General features: G+C 50.4%; 2 protein-coding genes across 2 annotated transcripts in view; both read left to right on the plus strand.

The window, feature by feature from the left end:
- Positions 1 to 13,146, plus strand: part of cdan1 (codanin 1) — a 32,314-nt gene extending 19,168 nt beyond the window's left edge. The window contains exons 15-30 of the mRNA XM_056589818.1: positions 83 to 226; positions 1,488 to 1,654; positions 2,927 to 3,008; positions 3,651 to 3,740; positions 4,446 to 4,500; positions 5,236 to 5,372; positions 5,721 to 5,824; positions 6,586 to 6,735; positions 7,257 to 7,320; positions 7,815 to 7,893; positions 8,593 to 8,792; positions 9,772 to 9,879; positions 10,318 to 10,381; positions 11,247 to 11,452; positions 11,950 to 12,057; positions 12,344 to 13,146. Coding sequence (XP_056445793.1) covers positions 83 to 226; positions 1,488 to 1,654; positions 2,927 to 3,008; positions 3,651 to 3,740; positions 4,446 to 4,500; positions 5,236 to 5,372; positions 5,721 to 5,824; positions 6,586 to 6,735; positions 7,257 to 7,320; positions 7,815 to 7,893; positions 8,593 to 8,792; positions 9,772 to 9,879; positions 10,318 to 10,381; positions 11,247 to 11,452; positions 11,950 to 12,057; positions 12,344 to 12,433 — 1,848 coding nt within the window. The 3' untranslated portion in view covers positions 12,434 to 13,146. The remainder of the gene's footprint in view (positions 1 to 82; positions 227 to 1,487; positions 1,655 to 2,926; positions 3,009 to 3,650; positions 3,741 to 4,445; positions 4,501 to 5,235; positions 5,373 to 5,720; positions 5,825 to 6,585; positions 6,736 to 7,256; positions 7,321 to 7,814; positions 7,894 to 8,592; positions 8,793 to 9,771; positions 9,880 to 10,317; positions 10,382 to 11,246; positions 11,453 to 11,949; positions 12,058 to 12,343) is intronic.
- Positions 13,147 to 13,390: 244 nt separating this feature from the next.
- stard9 (StAR-related lipid transfer (START) domain containing 9) overlaps positions 13,391 to 22,500 on the plus strand; it is a 49,831-nt gene continuing 40,721 nt past the window's right edge. Inside the window, exons 1-3 of the mRNA XM_056589819.1 lie at positions 13,391 to 13,626; positions 16,094 to 16,163; positions 18,463 to 18,579. Coding sequence (XP_056445794.1) covers positions 13,529 to 13,626; positions 16,094 to 16,163; positions 18,463 to 18,579 — 285 coding nt within the window. The 5' untranslated portion in view covers positions 13,391 to 13,528. The remainder of the gene's footprint in view (positions 13,627 to 16,093; positions 16,164 to 18,462; positions 18,580 to 22,500) is intronic.

Raw genomic sequence — 22,500 nt, forward strand, 5'->3', positions numbered from 1 at the left:
ACCCCCCCCCCCCCCCCCCCCCCCCCCCCCCCCCCCCCCCCCCCCCCCCCCCCCCCCCCCCCCCCCCCCCCCCCGCTCCCAGGACGAGAAGCAGCGTTTCTCCTCGGTGCTGCTGCTGGCGCGCCTCCTGGCTAAGTTCCTGGGCTTCCTGTCCTTCCTGCCGTACCAGAGCCCCGAGCGACCCCCCAGGGAGCTCCAGGAGGCCGCCCTGGCCCTCCGCAGCAAGGTGCCCCCCCCCGCAGACCCTAACCCCCGCTCCCTGGGTCAACACTGAGCCCACCAGTACTCAAACCGCTGGTCTCTGAGTTTGAGAACATAATGCAATCTTCAGGGTTTATCTCCCACTGAACACTTAGCAGAGGACTGAGAAATAGGGTTCTTTAAATAATACACACAATGTTCAAATATATATATTATTATTATTATATATTTTGAAATCGAAAATAATGTACAAATATGAATCCAGCTGTTCTGCAATTTCTATAAGACATTTAATGAATCAAATTAATCTCCATGAAATATACATACGGTGGTGGGTTCCTGAGTCGGATAACTCGCCATCCTTTTTGGATCATATCACAAATGTATAATACATTCTGATATCCACACTACTTACACTCAGCATTAGTAACCTGTATTGCTGTTTTGAAACGGTTAATAATTAAGTAAGTAAGTAATAATGATGTGAGGTTGAATCCCAAATGTGACATCTATTAATCATTGTTTGTATTAATAATGTTGTATCAAACCTTTTATATATTGTTAAGCTAAGTTATGTGCGCGCCTTGTCACAGCTGGTATTATCTTGGTCCAGTCCCATGTATTGATATAGCCCAGTGGCATTTAGACTGCCGTCCAAAGCCTCCCACAGTCGTCTGGAGGAGGTGGAATCACACTTTCATCTCCTGGATTAGATTCCTCCTCCATTAGCTTCTCCAAAGTAAACCATCCCCAAAAGGGCTGGAGCTCTTAAGGGCTTTCCTAGCCTCATAATCCCTCTAAGGTTTACCTTATATCCTTTAGCAAAACCTCTCCATCTCTCTATATCTGTGTCCATCTCTATCTATCTACTTTAAATGATATCCAAATGGGTTTTATTGCAACGGGAGATGACCATTGCCACTGCCAGAGCAGTCGGCAAGAAAAAACACCCAACGGCGGCATTGATAAGAACCAAAAGTGTATAAGTATAAAAGTATGGTATACAAATGAAGTTAAACATAAAAAGTTATACTTTAAACAGGAGATATAGCAAGGTGCAACATACAATTATTATGGGATAGCAAAAGCGAGAACTAAAACGACAAGAACAACCTCTACAGATGTGTCTATGGTTCATGTTGTTGGTATGAGGTGTGGTGCGCTCCTTACCGTGCCCCCCGTGGTGCGCTCCTTACCGTGCCCCCCGTGGTGCGCTCCTTACCGTGCCCCCCGTGGTGCGCTCCTTACCGTGCCCCCCGGTGACGCCCCCCCCTCCGCCCCCCCAGAGCGCCCCGGTGCTGGACGTGTGCGGGCTGCTGCGGCGCTGCGTGGGCCGGGGCCGCGCGGTGCTCACCCTCCCCTGGATGGTGGAGTTCCTCTCCATGATGGACTTCACCGGACCGCTGCTGCCCTGCTACCGCAGCGCGCTGGGGTCTCTGCTGCTGCTGTACAGGTAGGAGGACAGACGGGTAGACAGAGAGACAGGTAGACACACACCGCAGCGCGCTGGGGTCTCTGCTGCTGCTGTACAGGTAGGAGGACAGACAGGTAGACAGAGAGACAGACAGACAGGTAGACAGACAGGTAGACACACACCGCAGCGCGCTGGGGTCTCTGCTGCTGCTGTACAGGTAGGAGGACAGACGGGTAGACAGAGAGACAGACAGGTAGACACACACCGCAGCGCGCTGGGGTCTCTGCTGCTGCTGTACAGGTAGGAGGACAGACAGGTTGACAGACAGGTAGACAGACAGGTAGACACACACCGCAGCGCGCTGGGGTCACTGCTGCTGCTGTACAGGTAGGAGGACAGACAGGTAGACAGACAGAGAGACAGACAGACAGGTAGACAGACAGACAGACAGGCAGGCAGGCAGGCAGGCAGGCAGACAGACAGACAGACAGACAGACAGACAGACTCTTTTGATTTGGATGCAGTACTTGATGATGGAAGACGTTTTAGATTTCTGCTTCTGTGTGTGTTGAGGACTCAAACTGGGTGATGGTGTATCAACACGTTAGATATTTAAGGTGTGTGTGCCGGTTAACAGAGTCAGCTCTAACCTAATAGTTAGTTAACCCGTGTGTGTGCTGGTGAACACAGAGTCAGCTCTAACCTAATAGTTAGTTAACCCGTGTGTGTGTTGGTTAACACAGAGTCAGCTCTAACCCTAATAGTTAGTTAACCCGTGTGTGTGTTGGTTAACACAGAGTCAGCTCTAACCTGATAGTTAGTTAACCCATGTGTATGCTGGTTAACACAGTCAGCTCTAACCTGATAGTTAGTTAACCCGTGTGTGTGCTGGTTAACACAGAGTCAGCTCTAGCTAATAGTTAGTTAACCTGTGTGTGTGTTGGTTAACACAGAGTCAGCTCTAACCTAATAGTTAGTTAACCCGTGTGTGTGCTGGTTAACACAGAGTCAGCTCTAGCTAATAGTTAGTTAACCCGTGTGTGTTGGTTAACACAGAGTCAGCTCTAACCTAATAGTTAGTTAACCCGTGTGTGTGTGTTGGTTAACACAGTCAGCTCTAACCTGATAGTTAGTTAACCCGTGTGTGTGCTGGTTAACACAGTCAGCTCTAGCTAATAGTTAGTTAACCCGTGTGTGTGTTGGTTAACACAGTCAGCTCTAACCTGATAGTTAGTTAACCCGTGTGTGTGTTGGTTAACACAGAGTCAGCTCTAACCTGATAGTTAGTTAACCCGTGTGCTCTCCCTCCAGGGGTCTGGTTCTGGGTCGGGGGGTCGAGGTGTGTTACCTGAACAAGCTGCTGATGGTGGCCGCGCTGGGCTGGCTCTTCCAGGTGAGTACCGCTCCCCACACGGCCCGCTTAGGGCCCTCCTGGCCCCGCCTTAGGGCCCTCCTGGCCCCGCCTTAGGGCCCTCCTGGCCCCGCCTTAGGGCCCTCCTGGCCCCGCCTTAGGGCCCTCCTGGCCCCGCCTTAGGGCCCTCCTGGCCCCGGCTTAGGGCCCTCCTGGCCCCGGCTTAGGGCCCTCCTGGCCCCGCCTCAGGGCCCTCCTGGCCCCGCCTTAGGGCCCTCCTGGCCCCGGCTTAGGGCCCTCCTGGCCCCGGCTTAGGGCCCTCCTGGCCCCGGCTTAGGGCCCTCCTGGCCCCGCCCTAAGGCCCTCCTGGCCCCGCCCTAGGGCCCTCCTGGCCCCGCCCTAAGGCCCTCCTGGCCCCGGCTTAGGGCCCTCCTGGCCCCGCCTTAGGGGCCTCCTGGCCCCGCCCTAGGGGCCTCCTGGCCCCGGCTTAGGGCCCTCCTGGCCCCGCCCTAGGGCCCTCCTAGCTTCGCCCTAGGGCCCTCCTGGCCCCGCCCTAGGGCCCTCCTGGCCCCGCCCTAGGGGCCTCCTGGCAGGCTCCCCGTTGGCCCGGTGAGCCACGAGCCACCCTCCTCCTTCAGGAAGCATTTGAGCCTAACCGCCCCTCTCCCAACACTGTGTTTGTAGATCCCGGTTATCCCGGAGGACATCTTCTTCACCAGTGACTTCACCGACGTGGCCCGGCTGGAGGACCCCCCCACCGGGGTTCAGGGTTTGGTGAGTGTGCCTGCGGTCAGAACAACATGTTGAGGAGGAGGGAATGAACTTCACATCTTTGAATCTTGATGGCGTGCGTTTAAATCGGCACTCGGTACGTTTTGGCGTCAGCCTTCCCTCGTGGCTTTCGTTGTAGCTGTAGGTCTCGAGATCAGTTTCGGACGGAACTGTCGGGGACGTGCATGCTCAGATATTTATTTTAACAGCGGCAGTAGAAAGGTTACATTTTGACGATTTCACTATCAAACGTCACATGTAGTCAAGTGTCAAAAACAGCGACTCTATTGGTGGATCCAGGTGTGATTCCTAGTGACTGTGTGGTTATTGATCCAGGTGTGATTCCTAGTGACTGTGTGGTTATTGATCCAGGTGTGATTCATAGTGACTGTGTGGTTATTGATCCAGGTGTGATTCCTAGTGACTGTGTGGTTATTGATCCAGGTGTGATTCCTAGTGACTGTGGTTATTGATCCAGGTGTGATTCCTAGTGACTGTGGTTATTGATCCAGGTGTGACTCCTACTTCCTAGTGACTGTGTGGTTATTGATCCAGGTGTGATTCCTAGTGACTGTGTGGTTATTGATCCAGGTGTGATTCCTAGTGACTGTATGGTTATTGATCCAGGTGTGATTCCTAGTGACTGTATGGTTATTGATCCAGGTGTGATTCCGAGTGACTGTGTGGTTATTGATCACGTCTCCCCAGGACTGCCTTCCTCTGGTGGACCAGCAGCTGCTGTACGTCTGCTGTCCCTTCCTCGGTAGGTGGAAAACTAAACTTTTCTCGTTAAAGACATTAAAGGGGAATTGATTGTCTGATTTAAGGTATTTACTTCTAGAGGTCTCTGTGATCGCCTCATTAGTTCTGAATGGGCCCACCATAAATAACATCGCTGACGTTGTTTCGCCACCCAAGCATTGCTCCCATCACAAATCATCCCCTGAAATGTCCCTCTTATCGTTAGGCCCGCTCTAGTATACGTTTTGTTTTAATGTGTGCATTACTGGAGCAAGGATGTTCGATTTTACACGCTGCCCCTAGAGGCAGCGTGGGGTATCACAACAGGTCTTTAATATCCCCCCCGCCCCCGCGACAGCATCTGCTGCCTCTGTCACTCACACATTCACCCATCACATCAAATATCAGTCTTAGCCATTACTCTTATATATATAAAGTGTATATTAGTGTATAGATACACAAAGAACTTTTCCGATCGGCTGATCATTATGTTGATATTCTTGCTGCTACCTGAAGAGTCAATCCAACGCAACTTCGTTCAACGTGCACTGTGTCTATGTGTACACCTGAATGACAATTAGAGTGTTCTACCCTCCTATTCTTAACTTCTATTTGAGGTGCGTTCCGCTGTGAGCCCTAAGCCTGGACCTACCTCACTGTTAGCCTCCTAGTCTTCCGAACCCTTCTGTAAAGCGGTACCATGTACCCCATCGGTCACCAGCCATGCGTCACGTGTCTCCCTGTGATCCCTCGCCAGGCGAGTTCAGGAAGATCCTGGCCGCCTTCGTGTCGGGCAGCGCCGCCAAGAGCAGCGGGATCTTACGGAAGATCACGCCCACGTCGGCCGAGCCGCGGGACGCACCCATCGCCAAACGGTCCCAGCAGAAGCTCCAGGTAGGACCCCCGACCCTGTGTGGTTAAAGGGGTCCCAGTCGTGAGGTGGGGGGGCTCCAAGACCCCGGAGATCCCAGAGCCCCCTTCTTGTTTCTGAATTCACTGCAGTCACTTTGGACTGGGGGATCTACTCCATGGTTTTCCGTCTATTTTTATTTTATGACTCATTTTTTTACTTTGCCTATGTTTTCTTTTGCTTATCTATTATTTATTTTATTGTTTGAGAATGTTTCTACGTGAATCACTTTGTGTATGAAAAGTGCTATATAAATAAAGTTGCCTTGCCTTATATGACTCACTGTGTGTGTGTGTGTGCGTGTGCGTGTGCGTGTGCGTGTGTGTGTGCAGGTGGACTTGGAGCAGGCGTTCTTCCACAACCAGCCCCCGTCCCTACGCCGCACCGTGGAGTTCGTGGCGGAGCGCGTCGGCTCCAACTGCGTCAAACACATGAAGTGAGTCCAGCTGGGGGTGGGGGGCTGGGGGGGGGGGTGGGGGGGCATGACAGTGCATCGAGATGTGTTTTTGAAATGAGATGTGTTTTAGTGCATAGAAACGAGTGTGTGTTTGGTGTGTGCGTGCGTTCCCGTGGGTTACCTCTGGGTGATACGATGTCTTCCCGCAGCAAAAGACATCCATGTTATAAACTAAACATATTGTATGTTTTACGTCCTGAAATAGTACTTAGCACTGTGTAGGTTCTTACCCTAGCTGCCTGTGTTGTCTACGGGGAACGGGTTAACCTAGTGATGGTTAGTGCTTGGCACTTGGTTCCATGAACATCCTTACTGTGCCCACAGATATATTGTTGTTTCTCTTTCTTGTGACAAATGTAGATATCGTGAGTCGCTTTGGGTGAAAGCGTCTGCTTACCGCCCTACTTTTATCTATTGTTAAGCTAAGTTATGTGTGCGTCTTGTCACAGCCGGTAACATCTTGGTCCAGTCCCATGTATTGATATAGCCCAGTGGCATTTAGACTGCCGTCCAAAGCCTCCCAGCAGTCGTCTGGGTCGTTACTTCATGATAGAGTGAGACAGAGAGGACGGCTGGGGGAGAGGGGGGAGGGGGGGAGGGGGGGAGGGCGTACAGCAGAGGACCATGGCCGGGGGGGTCGCTGCCATCAGGACTGGGGCCTCAGTGGTACGCCCTCGACCCTGTGGGTGGTACTGTTGCCATGACGATAACGTGCGTGTGTGTGTGTGTGTGATACCCAGGGCCACGCTGGTGAGCGAGCTGGTGCAGCGAGGGGAGGAGCTTCTGAGGGCGGGGCTGCTGTCCCCGGGCGCCAGCGGGCCCAAGCTGCACGAGGCCATCGGGGCCCAGCTGAGCGACCGCGGCATGGAGGCCCCCGCCAGGGCCACCAGGTAGGGCCGGGCGACAGGTCACCGTCACAGAACCAACAGAACAGAGTTCACACTTTGATTTATTTTTTATTTTTTATTGAATGTCTTAAAGAAATTTATATTTATATTTTTACATTATTTTCGATCTGAACTTTTTCTGTATTCTTTTTTAAAAAAAATGTAAGGGGAAATTTCATAATAATAATCGTGATTAAAATAATGACCCAATCCTGACTCTGGTGTTCCCCATAATCGAGCGCCCTACCACGAGGCCAGAGGTCACGCCGCTGTCGATCCGATTGGTTATACCCAATTAACGAGTAGCGTATGTTATTTTATTTTTTGCATCTCGTTTCAGTAGCGGAACAACGAAATGCAAGTTTGGCCTCTGACCACATTGAGATTGAATTTAGTATTGCATGTATGAATATGTGAAATTATATACAATATAGGATAGGGTAAAAACAGCAAAGGTATGTAAATAGTGTGTTTCTCAGTGTTTTTCCCATCTGCTTGCTCTAATGATCATTGCTTTCCTTTAGGTTCTGCAGCGACAAGAGTCCAGATGCCATCAGGAACCTACTGCCAGTGGAAACTTCTCCCGTCGTAAGTCCAATAAATAAACCTCCCGAGAATCACCAAGCCTGCTTTAACAGCAACACCCGTATCTCAACGAGACATGTCTAGATGAGCTCTCACAACCACACTAGCAGTAATAAAGGTATTAGGGCGATAAGATTGTTTTGTGTGTGTTCGTCATGCAGCGTCTTCCCTGGGTTTCTATAAAAGATGAACGCGGGGGCGTTGGGGACTCATTCCAGAACGGAAGCCCTTTCATCTTTAAGCGGTGGCAGTGAAATGTAAATCTGGAGCGTGCAACGTCTGTAATTGGGAATAATGCGCCGGTAATGACCCGAACCACCCGACCCGTATGAATAATATTTCCGGAGAGGCATCTTGTGCGTGTGATTTAATTACCCCTGGGAGTGAAGTGATTATTTTGGTGTCCCCTCGCGGGCCTCTGTACGACTTCGTGTTCAGCGCGTTGTGTCTCCTGAATGTGTCGAGCGTCCCTGGGTGGTTTGTGTGTCCGTGTGCAGGTGTTGACCACGTCGGAGAACATCACCAAGCGCCTGGCCACGGAGAAGGCCTGCAGCTGGCTGGCGGCCAACATCACAGGTGAGAGGCGGAGGGACGGGCAGGGGGCGGGTTAGTAGTGCTCCTCCTCCTCTAGGAGTGAGGAGGAGGAGCACTAAACACCTCCTCTAGGAGTGAGGAGGTGGTTAGTGCTCCCTCTAGGAGTGAGGAGGTGTTAGTGCTCCCTCTAGGAGTGAGGAGGTGTTAGTGCTCCCTCTAGGAGTGAGGAGGTGTTAGTGCTCCCTCTAGGAGTGAGGAGGTGGTTAGTGCTCCCTCTAGGAGTGAGGAGGTGTTAGTGCTCCCTCTAGGAGTGAGGAGGTGTTAGTGCTCCCTCTAGGAGTGAGGAGGTGGTTAGTGCTCCCTCTAGGAGTGAGGAGGTGTTAGTGCTCCCTCTAGGAGTGAGGAGGTGGTTAGTGCTCCCTCTAGGAGTGAGGAGGTGTTAGTGCTCCCTCTAGGAGTGAGGAGGTGGTTAGTGCTCCCTCTAGGAGTGAGGAGGTGGTTAGTGCTCCTCCTCCTCTGGGTTGGGATCCCCGGGTTCAGGGGTCAGGGTGTTAGGCTCCCGGCCAACAGGTCGTGGGTTTGAATCCCGATGGCGGCAGGTTACCGTACAGTGAGTCGACCTAACCCCGACTAACCCCGACCGGCTCATCGGGGACGCGAGTGTCTCAGTGCTCTGGATAACCGGCCAACCCCCCCTGTCCCCCCCCCTGTCCCCCCCCCCCCCCCTGCCCCCCCCCCCAGCCCTGATACGACGAGAGTGGAAGAGCCGCTTCGACCGCGTCATGAAGTCCATGGACGCGCAGGGGGCGGGGCTGGAGCCGGCCAATCAGGCGCTGCCCAGCACCCCCAAGAGGAAACCGGGAGGCGAGCGAGCGCTGGTCTGTCCGACGGCCTGCCCCCACGCAGCCCCCCTCCCCTCCGACGTCCTCATCCAGATGAAGGTATGAACAGGAAGTGACATCACACAAAGGGCTGGGGGCCTCCTCTGATTGGCTGTGTAGCGATTAAGATTAAGACTCGCTCGCTCGCTCACTCACTCACTCGCTCGCTCGCTCGCTCGCTCGCTCGCTCGCTCACTCACTCACTCACTCACTCACTCACTCACTCACTCACTCACTCACTCACTCACTCACTCACTCACTCACTCACTCACTCACTCACTCACTCACTCACTCACTCACTCACTCACTCACTCACTCACTCACTCACTCACTCACTCACTCACTCACTCACTCACTCACTCACTCACTCACTCACTAGTATCTATCTAAGTGAGCGACTAAGCTTCTGTGAGGGCTGAGTGCTGACAGTGAACTTCCTTGGAGGGGACTTTAGCTTCAGCTGTTAATACGGGGACTCATCCATCATATAGTATTGGTTTTTAAATTCCTTTTTAATGTTAACCCTCTTTTAGAAAGGATCAGGGTGATTTGTGTTCCTTCCAGCGTGCTGCCTGATGTGTTCTTCAGAAGGCTTGTTTACCAAAGGCACATCTGGGCCGTTGAATCCGTTCAAATGTCCTCGTTGGAATAGAGACGTTACCTTACAGCCTGATCCGTAAGACCACCATCACGGTGGGGGCCATCTGGCCAGGGTTCAGAGCCGCCAGCGTCCAATCAGGAACGACTTGAGCTACGTGATTGACAGATGGTTCATCCAATCACCTGCCAAGTTTCTTTTTTTAAAGTGCCTTTTCCAAACAGCTTCGTTCAAAGGACGGCTTCCCAGATGTTCTGTGTGAAACAATAAAAATAAAACCATCTGGCCGGTGAAGGATAATGAGGAGGGCCGGTCCTGGTGCATGCAGTGCGGGTCCCGTTGTGGCTGAACGGCGCTGTGTGTGTCTCTGTGTGTCTCTGTGTGTCTTTCTGTGTGTGTCTCGGAGTGTGTCTCTGAGTGTGTGTCTGTGTGTGTCTCCAGGAGGTGCTCAGTGTGGGCGTGGGGCCCAGGACGGAGGCGGAGCTGCCCACCGGCCCTGAGCTCAGGGCTCTGCTGGGCCGGGTGGGAGAGGCCCTGGCCTGTAGGAAGGTAAGCCCCACACACAGGACCGGACCACACCGGACCGGACCGGACCGGACCGGACTGGACCGGACCGGACCAGATCACACCGGGCCGGAACACACATATACCATGTGCCTTAGATTAGAAGCACAAACATTTGATAGTGTTGGATTATTAATATAAAATATAAAAATAAGAAAAAAATAGTGTCTCTAATGGGTGAAAACGTCATTAATACCCTCATATTTGAGTGTAAATATATTCTAAATCTTACATGAACAGTGTTATGACTCAGACTGTTGGTTTAAGTCATACCTCAGAGTACAGAGGGGGTCAGCTGAGGCTTCCTCCCTGGTCTGAGGAACCCCGGACTCATGAGGATTAGTGAAGCACTGGACCTGAACTCAGTGTGGGGCTAACAGTGTTGTGTCCCCCCCCCCCCCCCCCCCCCCCCACCGGCTGTAGTTCCTGACCCCGGTCTCCGAGCAGATGCTGCTGCGCTCCACGGTGCTGTTGGCGTGTCAGATCGGTACGACTCCACCCCGGGACGTCCTGCTACTAGAACATGATTCACTGGTCCACCTCGTATGGACGCACCGCGGCCGGCTCCGGGCTGGACCCCCGTTCTAATCAAATAACCACCAAAACAAACAGTTTATTAGCAGTTAAAGGTCCCATATTACACCACCAGGTGTGAGTGTTCTTACAAGACGTTTGGAAAATCTGCCTCTTGTGACATCACAGGTGGGCGTGTCCACCTAGATGTGTGCTGGATAGATCAGTCTACCAGCCTACCCAGTGGACTGTAGCAAACGTTGCTCATCTATCCGTCACACATCTAGGAGGACACGCCCACTTGTGATGTCAGAAGAGGCAGATTTTCAAAATGTCTTGTAACGGCTGATCACACCTGGTGGTAGAATATGGGACCTTTAAAGTCTTTGTATTAGCCCTGATATTGATTGGAGTCTTGTCTGTCTGTCCTCTTTCTGTCTGTCTGTCTGTCTGTCTGTCTGTCTGTCTGTCTGTCTGTCTGTCTGTCTGTCTGTCTGTCTGTCCTCTCTGTCTGTCCTCTGTCTGTCTGTCCTCTGTCTGTCTGTCTGTCTGTCTGTCTGTCTGTCTGTCTGTCTGTCTGTCTGTCTGTCTGTCTGTCTGTCTGTCTGTCCTCTCTCTCTCTCTCTGTCTGTCTGTCTGTCTGTCTGTCTGTCTGTCTGTCTGTCTGTCTGTCTGTCTGTCTGTCTGTCTGTCCTCTCTGTCTGTCTGTCTGTCTGTCTGTCTGTCTGTCTGTCCTGTCTGTCTGTCTGTCTGTCTGTCCTCTCTGTCTGTCTGTCTGTCTGTCTGTCTGTCTGTCTGTCTGTCTGTCTGTCTGTCTGTCTGTCTGTCTATCCTCTCAGTGGGCGGCGACCTCCCCGTTCTGTCTCCCCAGGGCGTCGGCGACGGGGACCCTGGCCCCTCCCCGGGGGCGGGGCCTGGTGAGGGGGGCGGGGTCCTGGAGGCCCTGGCTGACCTATGGGAGAGGGAGTGCTGCTGGGCCACGCCCCTCCACCTGCTCTTCAGCGAGCTCAACGTCACGGCCGTGCTGCGGGCGCCGACCGGAGGGGTACGCAGGGGTCACCGGGGGGTCAGGGGGGGGTCAGGGGGTCACCTCTCAGCGACCCCCTTGTGGCGTGAGATCCATCCCCAATGTCCCCAAAAGAATACCTGTGTCTGAAACAGAATTCCTTAAATTACTTATTATTATAATTACTTTAATTGTTCACAAGAGTTAAGTTCCCTGGCTTGGTTCCTCCGCTGCCACGTAGCAACAATATAAAGTAATAAGATAGTAAAAGTAACAATAAGTACGTAGCATGAGTGGTAGTGGTACCAGCCCCGGTTGATTGTAGCGCAAGAATGGTAGAGAAATTATTAGATATATGAATTTAAATATTGATTTTGTAGTGGGTTAGGGACACCCCCCCCACCCCATGTCTGTCTGTCTCTGTCTCTGTCTCTCTCTCTCGTTGCCTGATGAGTTCATGTCTTCATGTCAACACCCTCATTCAGGTGTTTTGTAACAGCCATGTGAGTGAGGGTGTGTTTTATTGTTGTTTTCAGTTGGACAGCTATGAGTTCCTGGTCCGACGGCTGCTGACCAAAGGCCTGCTGGGAGAAGAGGAGCTGGCCTCTCATTGGAGGAAACTCTCCGGTGTGTCGCCCATACAGGTGAGGCCTGCGTCTTCTCAATCAATCAAACTTTATTGACGGAGCTCTTTTTGCGCATTACAAAGGGCCAAACAAGGGCAACAACATCAGTTTCAAGTTACAGTAAAACAATCAGAAGGACAGAGGTAACATCTGAACGGTAGAAGTGGACAAAGAACATCAAACATTACTTCATTAGCCAAAGCTAAGCACCCTTAGACCCTTTCGGCATTGGTAAACATAACTACATATCTGCTTTATTTTATTTATTGTATGTATTTTCTTTCAAATGAATTTCTATCTTCAGGTTTTTACGGAGAAGTTTGAGCTGCTGCCATTCCTGCTGGTCAAGCCGGCCATGGCTTTACCGGAGACACTGAGCCCGACCGGCCAGTAGAGGGCGCCCTGGCACAGAACAAACGCTGCGCTCTCTCTCTCTCTCTCCCGTGTTTTATTCAAAAGGGTCCACAAAGTTGTGTTATCTTTTTGTGTGTTCGGTTTTGCTTCATGAAACGCCAAACTGATTTTATCAATATTTCGGTTTTTGGGGTTTTGTTCACTGTTCTATTTCAACACTGTATTTCCGCACGTCTTTCACTGTGTATTGTCCACCTGTGGACGCCACCTACGCTTGTCGCGAGCCTTCGCTCCTTTTGTAAAGGTGCGAATGGGGGCCAAAGTCCCGCCACTCAGGATTAGTAGCCAGGGGGAGATGTGCACGAATGACTGCAAAAGAAGCCCCTGTATGCAAACCTGGATAACCGATTTTCCCCCAGTGAGGAGATGGTTAGAAAAGCGTCTGCGTTGTCTGCCAAGATGTATTATCGGGTCCGGGGTCCCAACACACGCGGGGGGAAATGTGGGGTTGACCTTATAGCTTTGATGCAAAGATGAGAGAATAAATGTATTAAACGTTTCCTTGGCTCGAACTGTTCACCCACTGCCTTCAACGACCGCCCTACTGTTGGTTCGTGATTTGATTCTTTAATGCAAGTTTGCATTTGCGACGATTTTCCGTATTTTAGTTCACGTTGAACGTGTTGTATATTCCGCTGCTTTTAAATTGGAATTATTTTGTATGTTATGAAATAAAATAATAAAGATGTGCTGTCTTACCAGTGTTTTGTCGTGCTTTTGTGCGCATGGATGAATCACTAGCCTAAAATTTCATCGTCATCGTTTTACTTGTAGACATTGGAAAAGTCGTAAACCACTTTAGATGGGTTTTAGGATCAGATCATAGGATTCAGCAAGCATCCTCATGGTGGAGAGATCTCCACCAAGAGGAGGAGGAGATCCCCACCATGAGGAGGAGGAGACCTCCACCCCTGCGCGACCTTCTGCGCATCGCGCTGCGCGGCAGAGCGGCAGCTGAGCGTCGTGGAGTCGCGCCCTCGGCGGGCTGTGAGAAATGACGTGAACGGGTGATTCCCCGTTTTGGACCTCGTTTTAATGGAAAGGCGTGAAGTTAAAAACACAATAATGCGTCCACATGGATAGTTTCCAGAGCCGGGATCATCACACGCCCTGGTCGGAGGACGCCATGGCCAACGTGAAGGTGGCCGTCCGGGTCCGACCGCTCACTGCAAAGTAGGTGTTCCACTTCTTAAGAACTGCCCAGCACGGCTGGAACTCTCTTCTCCCTCCGGGTCCGCTGGCCGTGGCGCTGGGCGCGGGACCGTTCTCCTCTGGGATCCTGACAGTGGGTTCAAAGTGGACAACTTTAGGTTTGGCTGGGCTGCGAACTGTGCAGCACATGAAGTGACTGGATAGATAGAGAAGAGAAGGGACGTTTATTTATTTTTTGTTACTGAAAACTTTCTATTCCGCTGACGCTTGAAGCGTAAACATAACGTCATGATAGCATGATGATGATATAACATATCGCCATGTGCGACGCGTTTGGTTTGGATCAACGCATACCACCCAGACTCTGGTGCCACAGTGTAATGTTCGCATCATGGGTATTTATTTGGTAATACGAGAATACCAGAGCAGTTGTTGATCCTTTCTCTTGTCGACCCGCTGTTATGTGACGAGAAGCAAAAACATTGTTGGAAAAGAAAAAGCCTGACTTTTTACAGTGCTGTTAAAAAAACATGTTCTAAAGCAGCGTAGTAAAGTAAGGTCGTAAAAGTTACCGAAACCGACAAGAGCACCCCGACACCTTAAACCCAAATCAGTCCAGGCCAGCTGGGTCACCGGAGGCGGAGTTAAATGAATGTATTTCAATGGACCGATTTTGATTTCTGATGGACTCTGCCTACACCCCATCCTACTGTCAAAAAACAAAGACATTTTGAAACCGACGAGGGTCAGACAATGCTTCATTCAACTCGTCTTCCTGGTGTTTTGCATAATAAAAGCCAGTTGGGCCCAATATTCACTGTCTTGCAAATCTATACGCCCGGGTGACCGCTTGGGTGCCATCATTGAGCCTACGTAAATAAAGTTTATTTATTTATAATAATAACTTAACACTACAAATATGTGCGGCGTTGCACATAGAGAGAAGGGAAAGTTTCCTCAAACTAACTAAAACTCTCTGTTTCACACTGTCGCCTCTTTCTCTGGCTTGCATCAGGCACGGTTCAGCTTCACAGTCCCACAGCTGTTTGACACACACACACGCACGCACGCACGCACGCACGCACACGCAAACACACACACAAACACACACGCAAACATGCATACGCACACAAACTCACACACAGGCACAAACATGTCATACACACACATACACACAAAGTATCTATTATGTCGTATGTGTGTAGGCACACATGCGTTACAGATTGCTTATGCACACTATCATTGAAACACACACACACACACACACACACACACACACACACACACACACACACACACACACACACACACACACACACACACACACACACACACACACACACACACACACACACACACGCGCACACAGATTCTAGAGTTGTATTCTGGAAGCCGACCAATGGCATCGGGGAGAGCCAGACTCAGAGAATGCGTGAAGTTGTTTTCATTTGAATCTTAACTGGTTAACGGACAATCCCAACTCCTGTTACTCCGATTCCACAGAACACACACACACACACACACACACACACACACACACACACACACACACACACACACACACACACACACACACACACACACACACACACACACACACACACACACACACACACACGCACACGCAATGGCATGTGACTGGTGTTTAGTTTCCACCAGTCTAAATCAGATTTGATGTACTCTATAGGACGGCGGTTTTAACGCCTCCAGACTCACGTCATGAAGTGACCACCTGAAAAAAACTAACATATTTCTTAATATTTCCGTAATCAAGCAAGTACCGTTAGAAACAAGGGGAGTACAAAAGGCTTGCAACCATTGGGCTAAACTCAATGAAATGGTACGCCATTGAAACATGAGTTCATTCATGGGCTTCTTTCTATAGATGATTCTTTGGCTTATGCTGTGTGTCCCAAAACGGCCAACAGTTCAGAATCACTGCTCAAGATTGATCAAACTAGCATCACTAAAACCCCAAATGTTTAGGGACGAGGGCCGTGATTCCAGGCCAAACACAGACACCATCAGAGGTTCAATAAGTCACATCGTAAGTCTCTCAGGATCTGAGAGGAGAAACGATTGCACCTATGCCCAAGATGGGACATGTCCTGGAATAACTTTGGTATCTGTTGGTCAATGAACTATTTAAAGAGTCAAATCCTGATGAACACAAATTGACTGTATTTATGCGTAAAACGTATTATTTAATATGATGTTGTGTCTTCCTGTGCTACCATCTAGCCTCAATAATTAATACAATTTTGGTGGATGTTTTTTTCACATTTCTTTGAACGGCAGTAGGTTGTGGGTTTGATTCCCACTGGGGATCCCCAGTGGGAAACACACCCACTGGTGTCCCCCAAACCTGGCCTTAACCCGGGGTTAGGGGATCCACTACCTCCTTGGGGGTTGCACCCCTAAACCCGGGCCTTCCTAGTGCCACGCCGACCTACTGAAGGTCCAATCACATTGATCTCGTTCTCCACAGAGAGACTCTGGACGGAGGTCGGCTGGCTGTGCAAGTGGAGGATAAACACATCAGGGTTCGGAATGGGAAGGTGAGTTCTCTGTTCAGTATTTATATCTGTATATCTGCTGCAAAACAGTAGTGTATATGCCTAGTAATGTGTCTCTGAAACAATTGTTTTGCTTGTTATCGTGTGTGTGTGTGTGTGTGTGTGTGTGTGTGTGTGTGTGTGTGTGTGTGTGTGTGTGTGTGTGTGTGTGTGTGTGTGTGTGCGTGTGTTTTGCCATAAGTGTGGGTCTCATTCAACTCTGGCCGCTGACAATGTCATTTATAGAGACAGGAAGTTTACGGCCAAGTATCGTCATGTCCTTCCTGTTGTGTTCCTTTGTTGTTGGTCCTGCGTTTAGGGCGCACAAACGTACACACAATCTGGAGGACTGAGGGATCAACTACACTTTATTTGTAGAGCCCTTAAACACCACTGTGGTCCCAATGGGCTTCACTGCACCGTTCAGATAACAGCCCTCACTCTAAGTCCTTTGAAAGGCGGGGGAGAGCTCCCTTAAGGCTTGGCTGTTGTCGAGTAAACTGTCGAGTAAAGTACGAAATTACTGTCCTACTGTACACAAAGCTCCTTAAAAGGCTCCTCTTATCGCTGGAACATTATTTTGTTGATCTCCATATACACACAAATAGTAGTCGTAAGAGATGCTCTTCTTTCATACGCGGTAAACACTGCTCTCTGAACTCTCTGGGCTATGTCAGATTGGCTCTGAAACCACGTTTCATAGTGTACCGTAATGCTGAGTAGCACATTGGGAAAATTGAGCTGCAACGGGAAATTAATTTCCCAGGATTTGAATCTTTAAAAATAAGATATCGTTGGATACCGTCACTGTTATTGTTTTGATGAAGAATAACCCTTCTAGTAGATTACATTATGAACCAAAGAGTTATATCCCGGTCTAAGTCTACAGTAGTTCTGCTCTATGTTAAGCCAAGAATAGCCCACAAAACAGCAGTTTTAAAACATCTCACAAGGTCGCCCTGTGAAAACAGTTCTGAAACGGAGAGTTCTGGATTTATCCTCCCTCTGTTTATGTTTGGGAGCTTTTTTTTAAACTCTGTGGAATGGAAAGAAAAGGAGTTCACAGGAAGTGGGTCACAGACGATGTGACAGCCCCCCATATGGCCTCCTGCTGTCTCCGAGGAGACGGGGTCCAGCTCTCCTGAACCCCGCCCCCCACACCTCACTATGTATTTACCTAAAGTGGAACGATATTTGTAGGGAGAGAGAGAGAGCGAGAGAAAAACAAAATGGTTTTAGAGAGAGCAAAACCCAGATGGAATTCTGTTGTTAGCAAATAAGTGCAGAGTCCTAGCTCGAACCTTTGTCATTGTTGAGTTATTATTCACTGTGAAATGATTTCTCATGACTGGGAGACATAGTTGTGTTTGAAATGATCCCAGCGTTTCTCATGTGGGACAAAACAAAGCAAAGCAGTCAGCCTAGGTCACGGCGTATCTACGTTGGTTTAGGAGTTTACAGTACTGCGACTCTCTTGAGTCCTCTCAACGTATCGCGCACATCCTGCATCACGAAGATGTCCAAGCCCTATATACCTGACCTCATAAAGGGACTGACCCGAAGACAATGAATGGATTGAACAGGCCCATGTATCTCTCTGTCTACCGTTTTAAAGCACTGCATGCTATTGGCCTGATTAGCCACGTAGCCGTAGGACCTCTCAGCCCGGGGAACAGCCCCGTCGGACCTGGTCTTTCCTCCAGCGATTGCCGGACAGATCAGTGATTCAGAAGTGTAGCTGATGTGGTCTGCTCTGCCTGAGCCTGTCCTATCGTGGCCGTGGGCCCCTGGGCCCCATGGTTCAGGACACACTTAGCTAGCTTAGCACTAATTAAAACACGTCAGGGAGCTGCTCGTCCTTGCGGATGAACACCGACCAATCGGCTCCGGACCTCTGGGGAACAGCAGCGATTCGGCACAAAGATCAACAGTCCTGCGTTTCTACCAGCCGTGCCTTTAACTTCCCGTCACCATGTTGTTCATTAGAGCTACATCTTTGTCTTTGATAGCATCCACCTTCATCAAGTCTGCATACGCTCGCTTTATCAGCATTTGGTCACCAGGAACCTTAAAGGAGACATGTTGTACCACCAGGTGTGAGTTACAGGCCGTTCTGAAAATGTGGGCGTTTCCACCTAGATGTATGACGGATAGATGAGCAACGCTTGGTACGGTAGGCTGGTAGACCGATCTATCCAGCACAGATCTAGGCGGACACGCCCACTTGTGATGTCAGAAGAGGCAGATTTTCAAAACAGCTTGTACTTCTTTGTACCGACTGTGTCTCTGTGTGGACCCCCAGCTGGACGGCCGGTCCGAGGGCGCGGTCGACTCCCGGGAGAAGCTGCTGGAGTTCGGCTTCGACTACTGCTACTGGTCGGTGGACGCAGAGGACCCCCAGTACGCATCGCAGGAGGAGGTAAGGTCCTACTGGGAACACTGGTGACTGGCCATTCATACAACACCTGCATACGGTGGGTTGAATGGTAAAAGGACTGCATTAATACATTCACCCATTCATGCACACATTGACACACCGACGGCGGAGTCAACCATGCAAGGCGACAGCCAGCTCGTCGGGAGCAGTCAGGGTGAGGCGTCTTGCTCAGGGACACCTCTGGGATCGAACTAGCAACCTACCTGTTACCAGCCAACCCGCTCTACCTCCTGAGCCCCACGCCGCCCCATGTGTTAGTCGTGGATGGTTGGTTGGATTGGTTGGATCGGTGGATGCGGTGGATTGATCAGATACCATAGTTCTTAATTGACCCCGGGGCGGGAAATGTGGTGAGGTGGATGGGGGGGGGGTGAGTGGATGGGTAGACAGGTAGACAGACGGGTGGATGGATATAGAAGCCAGTGATGGACAGATGGTGAGGTGACCTGGAGCGAATCAGATAGCAGATAAGTGGGACTGGCTTCGACGGGGGGCCGGGTCCATGTGTCATGGCTAATACAATTTCCACGCAAGGAACCACCTTGGTGCGCTGACCCAGGGGGTGGAACCCGATCTAGGAGGTGAGACCGTCCAATCACTGCCTCTGTACCCAGGAGAGGACGTGAAATGTGGGAGTGTCTGGAGGCTGTTGACCACGAAGACCAATCACAGCAAGAGCCTTGTGTGTTGATAATGTTGCTATTTGTTACCATATGGGTATTGGATATCACCTCCATCTGTTACCCACAAAGCCTTGTGCTCCAATCTGGCGTCCTCAGTCTGCTCCCGTTACATGACCCTGCTGCTGATTACATCTCTCCGCCTGGCTCTGATTGGAGCTTAACGATGCCATCTCAGATGGGGTCAGATCAATTAAAATCAAATTAGGAGATGGGGGACTCCTAAATGTATCTACAAACACAGAAAGACAACTTGGAGATACTAACAGACATTTACAAATCTCCTTTGTACTTCTGGTCATTTTCAGTCTTATCAGGATTACGCTGTTATGACTTTGAACCGGAGAACCCTCTGACATCTCTTCATGAGATGGTTGCGTTGCCCGGGGATTCCCCCTCCCCCTCTCTCTTCCCCATCTCTCCCCCTCTCTCTCCCCCCTCCTCCCCACAGCCTCCAAGCACGTCAGAAGATGTCTTTGTCAGTCCTTCTCAAAGATGGCGCTGTCACGGTGTCCCACACACAGACCTCGGCCCCGGCCAGCGTCTCACTGGGCTTTTCATTTCCCTCTCATTGTGTCGGTTCTCCGGTTGGTTCTGGGCGTTTGGCATTTTGTCGCTGCAGTCCCCGTCTGAGTTGTCTGGTCCGAAACGGCCTGGTGGTCTGAGCATTCCTCTTCTGACCCCGGGACCACAATGGGCACAGTCAGGCCTGGCAGAGGAACACGCCATCGGGACCTTTTAGTTTTGCTTCAACCTCCGATTCTGGTGGGGTTGGGGTTAGGGGCCGGCCGTACGTCAGGCTTTGAACCGTCCAGCGTCACAGAAAGAGAGGAGTTATCGACAATGAGCACATAGTGAAGTAGAAGAGAGGCCTACCCTGATTCTGTAGCATTCTCTGTGTCTCTTTGAAAACAGCGTTCTAAAAATGAAGTGAGACTTGATTCATACGTGTATACATATATATATTTGTAGAGTTTCTAGGTCTTGGTAAAGGATATGTCCTGTGCTCATTGTCAAACAGTACCATGTCTCGCCAGCGGAGAAGCTGTGGGTTTTATGCTGACTTTAAATTGCTGTCATTGATTCGGCTGCTAGCATCTTCAGAGCAGAGAGTTATTCTGAGCACACATGACAACCATTCTCAATATATTCTTTAATTTGATCTGTCGCAACTTTTCAGAGTTTAGTGGTTAAGTTAAGAGAGAGAGAGAGAGAGAGAGAGAGAGAGAGAGAGAGAGAGAGAGAGAGAGAGAGAGAGAGAGAGAGAGAGAGAGAGAGAGAGACTTGCCATCTACTTCCTGTCCAGACCCATGGGGCAGAGAGGGTTCTGAACCCACAGTGGAAACCCAACGAGGAGACACTGGATTTTAACCCTTACCTTCCCATCCATATGCTACACTATATGTCCCCCCCCACAGACACACACACTCTTTCCCCCTTAGTATCCTCTACCCCACCCTGTGAGAGAGTGTGTGGGTTTCTTGTATGAATGCCGTGTATGTCGATTTTCACTTCTGTGTATATATTATTAGTATTTTGTGCGTGTGGGTGTGTTCTTTGATGGTTTACCCTCCTGTGTGCGTGTTCTTTGTGTGTTTCCCTCCTGTGTGCGCGTGCCTGTTCTTTGTGTGTGTGTGTGTGTGTGTGTGTGTGTGTGTGTGTGTGTGTGTGTGTGTGTGTGTGTGTGTGTGTGTGTGTGTGTGTGTGTGTGTGTGTGTGTGTGTGTGTGTGTGTGTACGTGTCCATACGTGTCCCTCTTGAACTCTTTCCTTTACAACCTAGTCCCCTCCCTGATATAAAGGGTTTAACGCTCAGTGCGGTGCGATGGTTTCCGGGAGCGTTTAAAGGGATCCACTTCCTGCTCCGTCGAGGGCGCCCACATGAGTCGGTCGTGGGTCTCTCTCCGGAACCTCGGGCCTCACAAGCAGCGACTCAGCTTTTAACTACCGGGATCAGACCGGTTTTATACTGTCCCCCCCTGACTGTACAGAGGGACGCTGGAAATGATACTGATAAACCATACACAGAAGGAAAAGTCGGCATGTGTTCATAAGAAACACTTTGGAAACACGTGTGAGGAATACACACAAACCTTGAAAAGAAATGAGGAACACATAAACACCCCCGCCCCCCCGCCCAGCCGTTACTCTATCTACAGTGAAGAGCACAACTTACAGACTAGTAACGACAGACATGAAAGACATGCATCATGCAGACATGACCGAGAAAAATACATGAAGGAAGCGGAGAGTGGGAACAGAGTTGTAATGACAGCGTGTCAGAAAGTGAGTGACAGGCCTTCGAGGAGGAGGGATGGGAACAGTGAACGAGGAGGAATGAGTTGAAGTGGAGGACTAGATAGACACACACACACACTCACGCACACGCACACACTCGCTCGCTGCCAGACTCCCAGCTGCTTGGCTCACCAGCTCATTTTTCATGTTACATTTCCCAGTGAAGGCGTCACTACTGGGGATTCAGATCAGCTTTAAAGACCAAAAAAAAACTCTTTACTGCCCCCCTCCCCCTTCCTCCGGTTCCACTCCGTCCCTCGGCTCTCTCCCTCTCTCCCTCCCTCTCTCTCTCCCTCTCTCTCGCTCTCCCTCCCTCTCGTCTCTGTCTCTCTCTCTCTCGGTGGTTTCTGTTCATAGAGTTCCCATGATTTAATTCCACTCCTCAATCCTCTCTCTCTCTCTCTCTCTCTCTCTCTCTCTCCCCCTCCCTCCCTCCCTCCCTCCCTCCCCCTTTGTCCACAGATCCCCCCTGATATGATCATGCTTTGTGTGTATATTGGTCTGTATGTCAACAGAACTCCTCTTTGCTTGGTGGTGCCCCCTGCTAGTGCACCAACCACCTGGGCTACACGCCTCTGAACGACCCAGGTTTGATTCCCACCTACGGTTAGTATTGTACATAGAAACGTTAAATATAACATTAGTGAAATATATACAAATCGAAGAAATTACACAAAAACCCCCAGAGGGAAATGAAACCGGCCCAGATGGGAACGGTTACCACCTGCTGTGTTGAATGCAATTTAAAAAGTACCACAGCCTGGCAAAACCTGCTCTAGAGTGCGATCAACCAAAGCACTCACATTGGTCCACTGTACATATAATTAGAAGATTGAACTATGTCACGCTGTTTATAATAACATGACCACGCCTCGAAGCCTAAAAGACGCTGTGTGAACAGTTCAGTGGGGATAACACATGGGGTT

Source organism: Gadus chalcogrammus, chromosome 5 (genome assembly GCF_026213295.1).
Source record: "Gadus chalcogrammus isolate NIFS_2021 chromosome 5, NIFS_Gcha_1.0, whole genome shotgun sequence".
NCBI lineage: Eukaryota > Metazoa > Chordata > Actinopteri > Gadiformes > Gadidae > Gadus > Gadus chalcogrammus.